We start from the raw sequence: 14,284 nt of genomic DNA on the forward strand, positions 1-14,284 counted from the left end.
TCATTGGAGCATGGCATAACATAATATAACATCAAATGAAATAGCATAGTATGGAACAACCCAGCACAGCACAACCCAATACAGTAGACACCAGGATATAGCAACCCCGCCTTGTTTTCCATTTACAGTGTGGCATAAGATGTTTCTTGTTCCCTCTTAATAAAATTTGCCCTGCTGTATGACATCTATGTATGACATCTATTGTAGTGTTTGTCTGTACAGCGATTTATGTCTTGAAAATTCCCTCCTGCTATTGGTCAATTTTACATAAAATGCTGGTCTGCTATTGGTTTGCATCACAGGAACATGAATACACCGATATACTGCTGGGCTAATCTCTCGCCATGCTTCTTTCTTTGTGTTGATTTTGGAATCTGGTGTAACAAATTTGAATTTGGGTCCCAAAACTTGCAGTGATGATGGAGGGAGAAGCAATAAAACAACCACGGGAATGGAGTTTGAGATAATGAAAAAATATGAAGAAGGCAAACACATCATTAACCTATTTTTTGTTTCTTATTTAATAAATAATACTCATGATTAGCAAAACTGTCTGATATGGTGGAACACATCATATATATATATATATATATATATATATATATATATATATATATATATATATATATATGTATGTGTGTGTGTGTGTATGTGTGTGTGTGTGTGTGTTTATAAATACATCGGGATTTGTTTGAATGTATATACAGATTTTTTTTTGGGGGGGGACTTAATGTCCTAGGGTTTTTATTCATGTGGGCTTGATTATGATGACTACAAGTGCTATCAAATATTACTATAGTAATCATAATAGAAAATAATTTCGATTATCAGTAGAGATAAAAACTGTTTATTTTATTTGTATTTTTCTAATTTACATTTTGTGTCAATTTATATGAGATATTTACATGTATCATTTATATTTGTATGCAGTTAGTATGTTATTTAATGTTCAATTGCTATGAGTCATAAACCCAGGGATCAGAATGGAGATTTTCATTTTCAGCTGAAATAGCCAGGGTCCAGGGGCCGCAAGGCCCCGGCCAGGTCCAGGGCGGAGCCCGGTGGGGGGCTCAGGGGGCCAAACCCACCCGAAGCCAACGGCATTTATCTTATTTGCTATGTGAAAATTGCACTAGAATGAATTAAATCCAACAAAACAGAAACCATGTATGTTTTTCAGTTTTAAGATGTTTAAAACAATTGGGGGATTACAATGTTACAACCATCACCATTGTTGTTGTGTTTTGATGATGAAGATGGAACTTGTATTTAGCTACTAATCAACAATATATATGAAAATATATACATTAATAACCATTCATCATTAATTTGAAAATAGAATGCACAAACTGAACATGCTTAAAGAAAATACATGTCAGTCTGTGACAGTCTTCTCCAGCCATGACCACTTCAATTTATTCTTGATTCTTTTATCAATCTCGGAGACAAAAGCCTCATCTTCTTTTCTTAGTATTTTCATATTTACTTTTTCAAACACTCATTTCACCGTTTGAAAAGACCGGAAGGAGCGTTTGAGAAAGCCAATGCTCTGAACAAAAGCTCCGCTGATTGGTTATCAGCGAACCTATCGACCAATGGTAGGAGTCGATCTATTTGTTGTGTGTTATAGATCTAATGCGCTGCGCTTCTTTTTGCCGATTTTTCTCGCGATCTCTAACTGCTAACTTGGGGTGATGAAACAGTCACGTATCATACCTCACCCCCCCAAAATATTTTCTCATCGAATTTAGACGATTTACGGGAATGACCTTTGGGGTTCAAAAACAGCGGAAATCCGCGGATCCGCGGAAAATTCTGATCCCTATAAACCTCGCAAATTTGTAGGCTTTTTTTTGTCTTTAGTTTTTGTCAAATCAGTTGTAAAGCTTTAACTTAAAGTTAATTAAGAAAAGAAAAGCCTATGCAATCAGTATTTATTCATTTCTTCTTCTCAGGGTCACATTTTTCTTCCTCTAACAGTCCAAGTCGAGTGTCCTTTTTCTTTTTGTGTGCACCTGTACCATTCTTCGGCCCCCCTTACCTGCAAGGTGTACTGGCTGAGGTTGGGTTGTAGTCGGAATGTGGTGCGTGGCCCCTGAACCCCTGCCAGGCCGTATCGCAAGACCACCTGATCGATCTTGGCTTTAGGGGCCGTCCACTCCAGGAAAGCAACCGTGTCCGACACGTCGCGTACCAACAACTGTGTGGGGCTGTCGATCACTAAAAAAAACAAGGACAACAATGCCATTTAATTATATTCAATGTTCTCCATTCAGCCTAATAAGAAATAAACATATCACAATTCACGAATCCCTTAACCGCTAGGGGCACCAGTTCCTGTGGTGTGTCTTGGGCAAGTACAGCCTGACGGCACCCATCCCTCGCCAGGCCGATAAATATGTATACAAATCCAAAAATGTCTGTAGTTTGTACAGCTCTTTGAGACATCTTGTGATTAAGGGCTATACAAATAAACATAACATGACTCAATTTTTATTAGTTTTATGTTTTTTATTGTTAATTTATTACACACATCTTTATATATTTTTATGTTTTTTTTATTTCTTTTTATTTTTTTCACATTTAATATATTATTTTTATATATTTTGTTTTGAAGTTTTTCTTTGTTTATACTTGTATTCTCACATTGTTTATTTGTTTATATTGTTTTATTTTTTTAATGGTTTTCTCTTATTTTTATTTTGTCTTTATTTTTAAAAATGTCTTTTATTTTTCTCTCATCTATATTTTATTTTTGTATTTATTTTTTTAATTTTGTGTACTTTTATTTGTATTTTTTATTAGTATCTTATTATTTATTATATATTTTATTTAATATTATTTTTTAAAATATATGTATTTTACATATGTATTTTTTTACTCTGTAATCTTTTTATATATTATTTTGATTCCTTTTTGTAAGGTCCTTTTTTTAACCTTTTTTATTTCATTATTTTTCGTATTTTTAATTCTTTTTTTTTTCAATTAAATATTTCAAAATCTTTTACCCGGTTTTATTCTATCAATTGATGTGGACGCAATAGTCCAAGGAAGAACATCCCGTTCTCATCAAAGGGACATAGTGTAATATTTAGTGCCTTCTTTTGGTACAAAACAACTTTCAGTAAAAAAACAACAACAACAACAACAACAACATGGATTTGAATACTCGGCAAAAATACATGAACAAGCATACCGATGTTCATTTTTATTTAAAAAATCCTTGGTCGAGAAATGTGTTTTTCTTTTACATAGTAGAATCCCTACCTAAAAGTCGCCGCCGTGTTTGTCTGGCATCTTGCTGCTACCACTACGCTGTGCTCTTGGCACTAGATTTCTTTTCACATTAGACAATACAGTGCCATCTAGTGGTCAACTATTTTCTCATATTCTATTGAGCTTTAATAACCAAACTCATTTTACATTGACCAATTAAATATCTTCTGTCATGAATTATTCATGAGTGAAGAACATGAATAATGAACATTCTCTATTTCAGCTTATAAATTGAACAAAGTTCCGTCAGGATATTGATGATGTTTGTACTCGGGACGCTACGCTCCAAAATTTGATGAACAACTTCGAAATGGAATTTATTAAAGTTGCGTGGCGGAGCCAGCTGGATGAAGAGTAAAGGTGATACATCATTCCGACGTGAGCGCCGTATTCAATATTTATACCATACCACCTTTGCTCAATGTGATTTCAACCACGACACTATAAAATTATCGTCTTGTGAAAAGCATAACCCCGAAATTCTATTTTGTTTTTCAAGAATATAAAAAAAAAACTTTATTAATCCTTGAAAATGAATTATAGATATACAGTATTTTCAAATGAATGCAACAATACGTAACAATTATATATTCAGAACTCTATGGTACAAATTGCACTAGACAGAAAACGTACTAGATTAGTAAGAACAAAAATTACTAAAGTTGTACTGGTGTATAAGTCACATTTTTGTGGCTTGTTTTGATTCAAGTAAAAAGTGAAAGAGCTCACTGCTAGGAACGTGACAATACTGATTTCCGGTGAAGAAGAAAACAACGCTCAGTTTTGTCGTACAAAAAGACAACAATAGTTGTTACTTTTGCTACTTTTTAGCGTAGAAAAATACTGCGTTTACTTCTGCGTAAAAAAAGACGCTCCATTTTTTGTACGAAAAGATGATGCTAGCCCTCCGTGTAAAACAGCAAGCAGCTACTGCTTTGCGTCTAAAATTACAGTGCTACTTTTTAACGTAGAAGACAATGTTCACTTTTCCCTTTTACACACTACACAACCGATAACAGTGTCAGCCATGCAAGGCGCCTACCTGCTTATTGGGGCATTAGGGATTCAGAGTTTTTTTTTTTTTATTACAACAGAAATACTATAAAAATACAACAACAGTAATATATAAAAAAAAACCTTGACGGGGATCTGTTACCCGTGATATACTGGTACCATAACTTATAAAGGTCTCTACATACAAATGTTTCAGGTTACAATGTATCTGAATTGTCATGATTGCCGATTCAAGGCATCTGTGACTGCCCAATTTGTCGCCAACAGCCCTGAGAGCTGATTGGCTAATAGACTCTTTTTAAACCCTTGTCTGTCAAGAGGGTGTCGTCAGATCGTTGCTAACCAATGCTCCCAGCTAGGCAAGCTCATACTTACAGACATTTTTCCTGCCCGGTTTTCCTCTGCTTGATACCCGTTGCCGACTTGTTTCTGCACCTAATTCTGCCCTGTTCTGCCATCCCGACATCCAACCTGTTTTGCCCCGCTTCCTGCCTGACACCTGTTGCCGACCTTGTTTTCGAACTCAATACCCGGCTAACAACCAGTATTCCTGCAAGTCTACGTTTATCCATGCTCGACACGGATGTGCCACTTACGCGCTTCCAGTCACCTGCTACCCTTGTCCGTCAACCATCAGATCGTGGAAGGAAGCCCTGCTCTCCCTCTTAATCAATAAAACTGAGTAAACGAACGTTACTGGGTCTGGTCTCTGTTTCTGAAAAACATTGCCTCTCGTTACAAGGGTGTTTTAAGATCACGATTCACATAGCTGTCTCCATTTTCGATTTTTTTGATAAATAGAAAATGTGGATAGGTCCCCAGGATAGACCCCTTGGCCAAACCCAATGCGGCCCCCAACTCTAAATAGTTGCTCACCCCTGCTTTAATGTAACAAAGTCATATTGAGTACGTACACGTAGTGACGGTGGAGGTAAATGGCTGACTTCGACCTTGGTCTCGGAGCGCCACCAGGTTGACGGTGTACTCCTCACCGGGTCTCAAACCAGTTTGGACAAAAGACGTGATGGTGCTGGGAAGCTGGGCTGTCATCCCACCGTCGTTGTCCTAAGGAATGAAAAACACATAAACAAGGACTATAATGTAACGTGCAGGGTTGAGAGGCTAACTTTAAAAATGGAATCTGAAACCGTTACTAATTGCCCGTTGAAAAATGTAATCTGTAATGTAATCCGAATACCATAATAGTGCAGTAGTAACGTCACTTGATTACTTTCGATTACTTTTGGATTACAACGATACCAAATACGCTAATAAAAGACAAAAAAACTAAATATAAATCAAATAACAAAATTTGGTTTAAGGTAAATGAACAATGTAACCTTGAAAAATAAATTGTCACGATTTGTGAATTGCCCCTCACCTGCGCTTACTCCTTCAGCCCCATCTGCCACTCTTTCCCTAATAAGCCCTACTATTTAAGCATGTCATTCTCATTCACTCCTCGTCAGTCCGTCTGCAAACCTCAACACATGCAAGGCAAACACTTTTTGACTCTGGCTCCCGTTCTGTTCCCGACCTATTCCTGTATCCTGCTTGATTCCGTCCCATGTTTCCTGTTCTGATCTCCGACCATGCTCCGTTCTCCTGTCCCAACTACCCAACTTGTTCTGATACACTATCACACTTCCTTCGCAGGGCTTCCCGCTCCTCCTGCCCAGCGAGCACCAGATCGCAGTTTTTTTTCCTTTCGCCCTGAGTTCCCCGATCCCTTAATAAAGTTGTGTGAAACGTTACGCATTTGGGTCCACTGCTTGTTCCGATCATGACAGAAATAGAGGAAACCCAGATAATTGCTTATAGTCCAACAAAAAAAAAATACTCATATTTTAACCGCGTCATATGGTGTATTAAGCAAAAATAAACATTTCTTATGGCGGAAAATACGTTTTGTTTTAGTTCACATTTGGAGCACATCAACATAATATTGTTTTAAACACTTTCTAAATTTCCACTCTGGAACTTCTTTTCATCTCTGTCTTTGTAGTGTTAGTAATTGAAAGAATGATAGACACAATTTATCTATGAGTGCATTATGTATACGTAAATGTAAGACACATATGAATGAATGCTTGAAAGAATATTATGCAAGGCAGTTCTGAGGTCATGGGTTCAAATCCAGCTACCAGCCTTCCCGCGCGGAGTTTGCACGTTCTCCCTGTGCATGCGTGAGTTTTCTCCGGGCATTCTGGTTTCCTCCCACACTCCAAAAATATGCATTTTAGGTTAATTGGCTGTTCCAAATCGTCCCTAGGTGTGAATAAGTGAGTGATTTGTCCGTCTCTATAGTGGCTAAAAAAGAGTGGCTAGCAAGAAGTAGCGGCAGCTACCATCAAAGTCATACACTAGACACTAAACATACCAGCTGAAAAAGAGTGTCTTGCAAAGACTACCTTGGGTTGGTAATTAAAGTGACTAGCAGGATTAAGTTCAGTGACTAACAAATGTGCTTCAAAGCTCACTTGAACAAAATAGGCTAGCAAGAATTAGCAACTAACAAAGTTATGATGTGGTGTCTTAACACGAGTGGCTGGTAGGACTTAGCGGCTAACAAAGATCATAGCAGAAACTAATTCAAGAGCCTAATTACTATCTATCTATCTACCCTGGTCATATCCCTCGAGACAACACATACACAAAAACAAATAAATTAAAAAGGGAAAAAGTACACACAATTTCTTTTGGAGACCATGGCCAAGCCAAATGCGTAAAAACCCAAACAAGTTAAGCACCTCGGCACCTACGTTGGTCATGCTTTCGTCCCTCCAGATGAAACGGGACACAAGAAAGCGGCCATGTCACTCGGGTAAGGGTGACACAACACACTCTTCTGTTCAACAGCAGGGCCTGACAGCTTTCACTGGTTTACCGCTGCCGCATCATACAGGTGCCCTTAATATTATTTTGTATTTTGTAAGGGAAAATATTTAGGGAGACGGGCTACTTGATATAAATTTATTTAATTTTAATACATCTAAATTTGAAGGTTTAGACGATTTTATCCAGACCTGTCAACCTCCACGGCTCCATGCCCTTACAAACTGTCGTATTTTCCCTTACAAAATACAAAAAAATCTTACACCATATATTTTTTTTCAAACGTGTTTATTTATGTAGTTAAACATGTTATATTGTACATGTGTTTCGTTATGTCATATATATTGTTATTGAACATTTTGTTGTGAGATACTGAGTTGCTCGACATGAATGAGGTTTATTATAAAAAAAAGTTCAAAAATGAAGTCGCTTGGACGTTCATTGGAGAAGGAAAAAATACATGCAAATATAATTAAGTAGAATAATACATTTTTTAATTCAAATTATTAATTCATTTTCTGCATTAAATTATTGTTGGTAATATACTGATTAAAGGGATTGTTTTTATACAACAATAATGATTCAAAGCAAGTGAGCCGTTTGAGAGCCGGCTCTCTTCAATGAGTTGAGCCGAAAAAGCCGGTTCTCTAAAAAGAGACGGAATTCCTTTCACTACATAACTACCACATGAAATCCGAGGCGGCAGATGCATGCGCACAGTAGCATCAAACCGCTCGCTTCGTTTGCACAGAAAAAAAACGATACCGAGATAGAGGCTACCGCAGCGAACTCGTTTGACTTGATTGATTTGCCATTTCGTCATAGTCGCTTTTTACCGGGTATGGTATCCATAATCGACAAATTTGCGTTTTTCCGTACAGATTTTCTTGCACGTTGGACACGTCTTAAAATGCAAAAAACGTAACCTGACAGGTATGGTTGCACTACACAATAAAACAAAATCTAGTGGTCAAATAACACACACTGTCCCTTTAAATGGTAACAAATTAGCTCACCATTTGCATAACTTTTCCATTAGTAGATTGTCAAACTGTCTTAATCCTCCATTGCCGGATTAAAATTTAACAAGGCGGGACTTGAAAAACTCCTAATGTGATTTCCCCGGCGGCCGAGCGAAGTGAGAGAATGGAGGTTACCTTGGGGGGAGAACGGATCGGAAAAATGGGATGAAAGGATAAAAGGGGGGGCAATGCTGGAAAACCACAAAGAGGGTGAAAAGGTGCTCTAAAAGCAACAAAATAAAATTAGAAGGGACTCCTTTTTTAAAGGGCTTATAAAGAAAAAAAAGTAAAGAAAGGTTGACAATTTCGTGGTCGGAGAGCTTAAAGGAGAAAAGCAATTACTGTGAGAGGCACGGAATGAAAGTGGCGGCGGGAACTACCTGAGTTTATTACCAGATTTAAAGGAGAAAAGGTTTTTGATGACCGGCTCGGACAAAGGTTTTTGCTCTCGGAAACCGGATCATCCCTTTAATAGCTTTGCACGCAATCTGACAGTCCAGGCGAGGTTTTGAATCAAGGGGAAACGATTTATCGTCGGATTTTGAGCTACAGAATGTTTTTTTTTCCAGGAGGAAAAAATACAATATGAACTTATAGTAAGAGATCGCATATTTATCCATGTATAATGCAGATTTTATACAGCTACGGTGTAAAGAATAATCTTTTTTCATGTATTTTTCATATATAAAGTGCTCTGGATTATAAAGCACATGGAATTAAAACCATACCTGTCAACCTCCAGGGCTCCATGCCCTTACAAACTCGTATTTTCCCTTACAAAATAAAAAATAATCTTACACCATATTTTTTCCCCAACGTGTTTATTTATGTAGTTTAACATGTTATATGATACATGTGTTTCGTTATCATACATATTGTTAATTAACATTTTGTTGTGAGATACTGAGTTGCTCGACTTGAATGAGGTTTATTATAAAAGAAAAGTTCAAAAATTAAGTAGCTTGGACGTTCACTGTAGAAGGAAAAAATACATGCAAATATAATTAAGTAGAATAATACATTTTCCTATTCAAATTATGAATTCATTTTCTGCATTAAATTATTGTTGGTAATATACTGATTAAAGGGATAACCACAAACCTGTCTTTTTTTTCCATTTTCTCCTTTTATACTTCCTTTTTTTCTTAACTTCTTTATACAACATAATCATTCGTAATATAATGTTTCAAAGCAAATGAGCCGTTTGAGAGCGGGCTTTCTTTAATGAGTTGAGCCGAAAAAGCCGGTTCTCTAAAAAGAGACAGACTTCCTTTCACCACACAACTACCACGAACGATGCATGATGGCAAATCCCCAGGCGGCAGACGCATGGGCACAGTAGCATCGAAACGCTTGTTTCGTTTGCAACGAAAAAAACGATACCGAGATAGAGGCTACCGTGGCAAACTTGTTTGACTTGATTGATTTGCTGTTTCGATATGGTCGGTGTATACCAGATGACAAATTTGCGTTTTTTCGTACAAATTTTCTTGTACGTCATACACGTCTTAAAATGCATAATAAACATACTTTGTACGGCAAAAACGTACAGGTTGACAGGTATGTAAAACTACAGTAAAATCTACTGTATCTATTTGTGTATAATGCACATTTTATAAACATACCGTATAAAACATAGTCTTGTTTAAATATGAATAAAATGACTACATTTTGTGCAGGCTTGGGGAGTAACGGAATACATGGAACGGCAAAAATGATGTTGGCAAGCTGTTTGGATTTAATTTCATTTTGTTTCTGTCATCATTTTATTCATATTTAGTTTATTTATTTCATATTTAGTATTGGAGTAATCCAAAAGTAATTGAAAGTAATCCAGTTAAAGTAACCCTACCCAACCCTGTAGATAACATACAAGAAGGCGTCAGATTTTATCTTATCCTCACACTTTTTTTACTCACAGTAAATGTTAGATAAAGGAGAAAACAGAAATTGTAAATGTTAGATAAAGGAGAACACAGAAATTGTGTCCTAAAATATAAAGATAAATGCAAGTTTTAAATAAATGAAAATAAAAAACACTAAAATTAGGGGCCACATTTAAGGAGTCTCATTGACGGAATATCCTGTATTTTGGCATTCTAGGGTCTATGGCTGTGCTTTTACAGCTGATCTAATGCAAAGTAGCCAATTCGACTCATAAAAAAATAAAATTCTGTCGATCGTTTTGATTTTTTGGACCTTAATAAATGCAGTTTTGTGTTTTCATTGGGTTGTCTCCGTGTGATTACTTTTTCACGCCCCTGTAAAAATGAAATGACCACAAATTCCATCTTTAGGCCAACTAGTATTGAGTCGCATTGACGGAATTACCCGTCTTTTGCACCCTAAGGGATGAGAATATCAATTTTAACGATACCCTCTGGTGTAGTCTAGCAAGAATAAATATATTAGCCTTACCTTTGGGATGAAGCTGATCTCCCAGCCGTCGAAGGAATAGAAGGAGGGTTGCCATTGGACCTCCACAGACGTCTCGGTGATGGATTTGAAGAATAAACCATCGGGATTGGAGAGGTCTGGTGAGAGAACGAGAGAGAGGGATGGATTATTCGATGGCCAACATCCATAAATCAGGCCAAGGTGTCTAACATTTTCCTTGATGCATTCATTTCTTCCTGCTTCTTGTGTCTTAAAACGGCGCTATTATTTCCAGGAGTAATTTCCCTTGAAGATTTTTAAAACCAAATGGTTTGTTGATCAAGAGGTGTGAAATGGTGCATGTTCTTATTTATAAATAGTTTCAATTCATACATTTTAGAATAATTTAATTACCAGATGAATTGTATTTTTCGACAATTCATTTATTTATTCATTCATGATTTTTTCAAGTAATCTTTAAACAATTTATCAAATTAATCCTATTGATAAATTTACCTATTTATTTATTTATGGTTTTTTTCTAGTAATGTATCTAATGAATTGTCTTAATTTCTGTATGTGTTTATGGACGCTTTCAAGACATGGCTATTCACAGCAAAACTGGAAACACTGCTCTGATCCTCAACAAATGTGAGATCATCGAGAGTGAATTTAGGTTTCACATTTGACCCTAATCCGTCATTTCAGTTACACGTTACTAAAACTGCTTTTTTCCATCTTCGCAACATTGCAGAAATTCACCTTTTGCTGTCCCAGGCCGATGCTGAGATTATAATTCATGCGTTTGTTACCTCCCGACTCGATTACTGTAATGTACAGTACCACTCTCCGGTCCCCCGAAATCGAGGAGGTTTCTTTTTGAAAGAAATATTATTATTGTACGATAAAATATAGTTAGACAAGTGTGGTTTACTTGAATTTTCGCCTGCACAGTTAAATGACGCAGCTGTACGACCTTTTTTACTTTACTAATTGTTTCATCTATATAAAACCAAATCTTATGTAACAGTATGCTTAAAGTGACTTAAAAAGAGGAAAAATACAGCAAAAAAAGAAAACTACAGAAAATGAAAAATCAACAAAAGAAAAGAAAAAACGAGAAAAAAACAGGAAAAAAAGTAGTAGTAGTAACCCTCACGTAGGTTTTAGATCAGGGTATGGTGTAATAGTATTTTGTAGTCTGGACAGCTGTTTTAGACTTCTTTTGATTAAGTGCTGTACAAATAAACATGACTTTCCTGGCATGCTTTAAAGTCGTTTCTGGTACCATCCGAGTGTGATCAATCAGACCTCCCAATTTTCTAGAATCCAACATTATTGGACAACCAACTCGAAATGGGAGCCATTTTGTGTACATTTTTGATAAATTTATTATTTTGTTGATGATAAAATAACTGCATGAATTATCCAGACTATTTTGGCATTAGAAACCATGACTAACTGATGAATAAAGAACTAGAAACTTTTGTAAAAGTCCACCTTTGGGGATTTTTGTTTTTTGTGAATTGAAAGGAATATAATGCATTTTTGTCATGTTGTTTGAATTAATAAAACATTTTATTTGATTCAAAATCAAACATGGTGCTATACTTACAGGTTGCTACGGTAACGCTGGCAGGAACACTGATGCTGTTATTAATAACGGCAAAAACGTTGATGTTGTACTCCATCCCTGCCTCCAGCTCCGAGATCAAACAGGAAGTGGAATTCCCCGGGAGTCGCATTTCTAACTGGACACCTTGAAGGTAGGAAAAATGTGCAAAGTTGATCTTTTTTTATCATTTATTTCATTTTCTTCCACGACGGACTCACCCCCTGGGCTGCTCGGTGTGTAAGTGATGAGAATATCGGTCAGGACTACGGAACCCTTCCACTCCAGTTCGATATCTTGATCTGATACTCCTCGGACCATTAAGTTCATGACCGGGGCCACTGGGATGAAAATGAATAAATAAAAGTAGACATTTAAAAAAAAACATTTGCTGACATAAGAAAAAGAAAATCATTCGAATTTAGGCCCTAACAATTTTTAAACATTTACATTTTATTTCTAAGCAAACAGAAGTTTTCATTATTATTATTACTATATTCATTTCATGGGCGGCATTAGCTCAGGAGGTAGATAAAGAGGTCGCAGGTTCAATTCCCGGCTCATCCGTGTAATATGTCAAAGTGTCCTTGGGCAAGACACTGAATCCCGAATGCCCCCAATAAGCAGGTAGGCGCCTTGCATGGCTGATTCCCTATTGGTGTGTGAGTGTGTGTGTGAATGGGTAGGTGTGAAGCACATTGTAAAGCGCTTTGGGAGGTCTTCATTGACTTGAAAAGCGCTATATAAATGCAGACCATTTACCATTTACCATTTTTGGTTGAATATTAACTTTGATTATTATTTTCGAAATAAAATGGTAATTTTCAACATTATATAATTATGTTGAAATATTTTGATTAAATGTGGCATATTATTGTTTTGACCAAATAATAAGTGAAATTGTTATTTTTAATATAGTTTTTGTTTTATATAATTTGTAACTATTCTCTGGAATTATTGAATGTTATTATATGTTTTTATGAAAATTATTAATAATGAATTCTTATTGTATTTAAATTAATGTAAATGTTTTGGTAAAAAAATACAATAATTATGCTAAAACATTTAAAATAAATTATTATTTATATTTTTTATGATTATTATTTTTTTAATCATTTCAAATACTTTTATTATATAACTGAAATTTATCTTTCTATTAGATGGAATATTTGTAAATATTTTGGTGAATATTATGATGATATATGGAAATCTTATCAAAGTTAATATTCTGAAATACTATTAATAAATATTTGATTAAATAGGGAATATTCTTGTGCCAGTAGAAGTGCAATTATTTGTATTAGTATGATTATTAATATTGTTACTGCTATTACTATTTTTTTTATTTTTTTATTATTTGTAAATAGGTTGAATAAATATATAGTATTATTACGATACAAAAAAAAAGTATTATCCACATTAATATTGGGGTGAATATTGAATGTTTTACTATAGAGAATTAATTGTTTTTATTAATAGTAATGTTGAATTAGGCTATAATATTCTAACTATATATATATATATATATATATATATATATATATATATATATATATATATATATATATATATATATATATATATATATATATATATATATATTGGAAAACGTTAAGAATATTTGTGTCATATTTGGCCATATGGAACTCCTTAAAACAGGACCCAGTCAAAATGATCCACGCTCACAAGATAAATGTAAAACGATCTTGATTGACACGAATGACCTGGAAAGAATCGTTTTGAAAAGTCGACTGCTTCTATTCTTAAAAACACTTACTTACTGAAACGATCGAGAGATACCTGTCAAGATAAAAAAAAAAACGATCATAACCCAGTTGAACTCCATTGCTCCTTTGTGGGCGTACGAATATGCATGTAAAGATATCAAAAGCCTCGAGCACCCCATTTGAAGTCAACAGCCCTCGTTATACCTTGTAATGGGGGAGGAACGAGGCCACCGCCAACTCATTCCACTTGAGCCCGTCAACCGACCTGCTTCTTGTAATTGGACTTATTTGTTTCAGATTCCGTCACCTATTTCCATTTCTAATGTAGCGGGTGTTCAGGATTTATTAACAGGCAAGCTACTTACAAAATGGCCGACTCAAAATGATTTGACCACGCTAGAAAAAAAATTTGATATTAAAAT

The 14,284-nt window shown here is 35.5% G+C and overlaps 1 protein-coding gene across 2 annotated transcripts in view; it reads right to left on the bottom strand.

The window, feature by feature from the left end:
* tnr (tenascin R (restrictin, janusin)) overlaps positions 1-14,284 on the bottom strand; it is a 230,878-nt gene that overhangs the window by 70,493 nt on the left and 146,101 nt on the right. For both annotated transcript variants that reach the window (XM_088345721.1, XM_088345730.1), the window contains exons 9-13: positions 12,357-12,476; positions 12,139-12,282; positions 10,566-10,681; positions 5,205-5,355; positions 2,042-2,220 (exon numbers count right to left, since the gene is read on the bottom strand). In XM_088345721.1, the coding sequence (XP_088201847.1) occupies positions 2,042-2,220; positions 5,205-5,355; positions 10,566-10,681; positions 12,139-12,282; positions 12,357-12,476 (710 nt within the window). The remainder of the gene's footprint in view (positions 1-2,041; positions 2,221-5,204; positions 5,356-10,565; positions 10,682-12,138; positions 12,283-12,356; positions 12,477-14,284) is intronic.

Source organism: Urocampus carinirostris, chromosome 1, assembly GCF_059441175.1.
Source record: "Urocampus carinirostris isolate Australia breed hairy pipefish chromosome 1, RoL_Ucar_1.0, whole genome shotgun sequence".
Lineage (NCBI taxonomy): Eukaryota > Metazoa > Chordata > Actinopteri > Syngnathiformes > Syngnathidae > Urocampus > Urocampus carinirostris.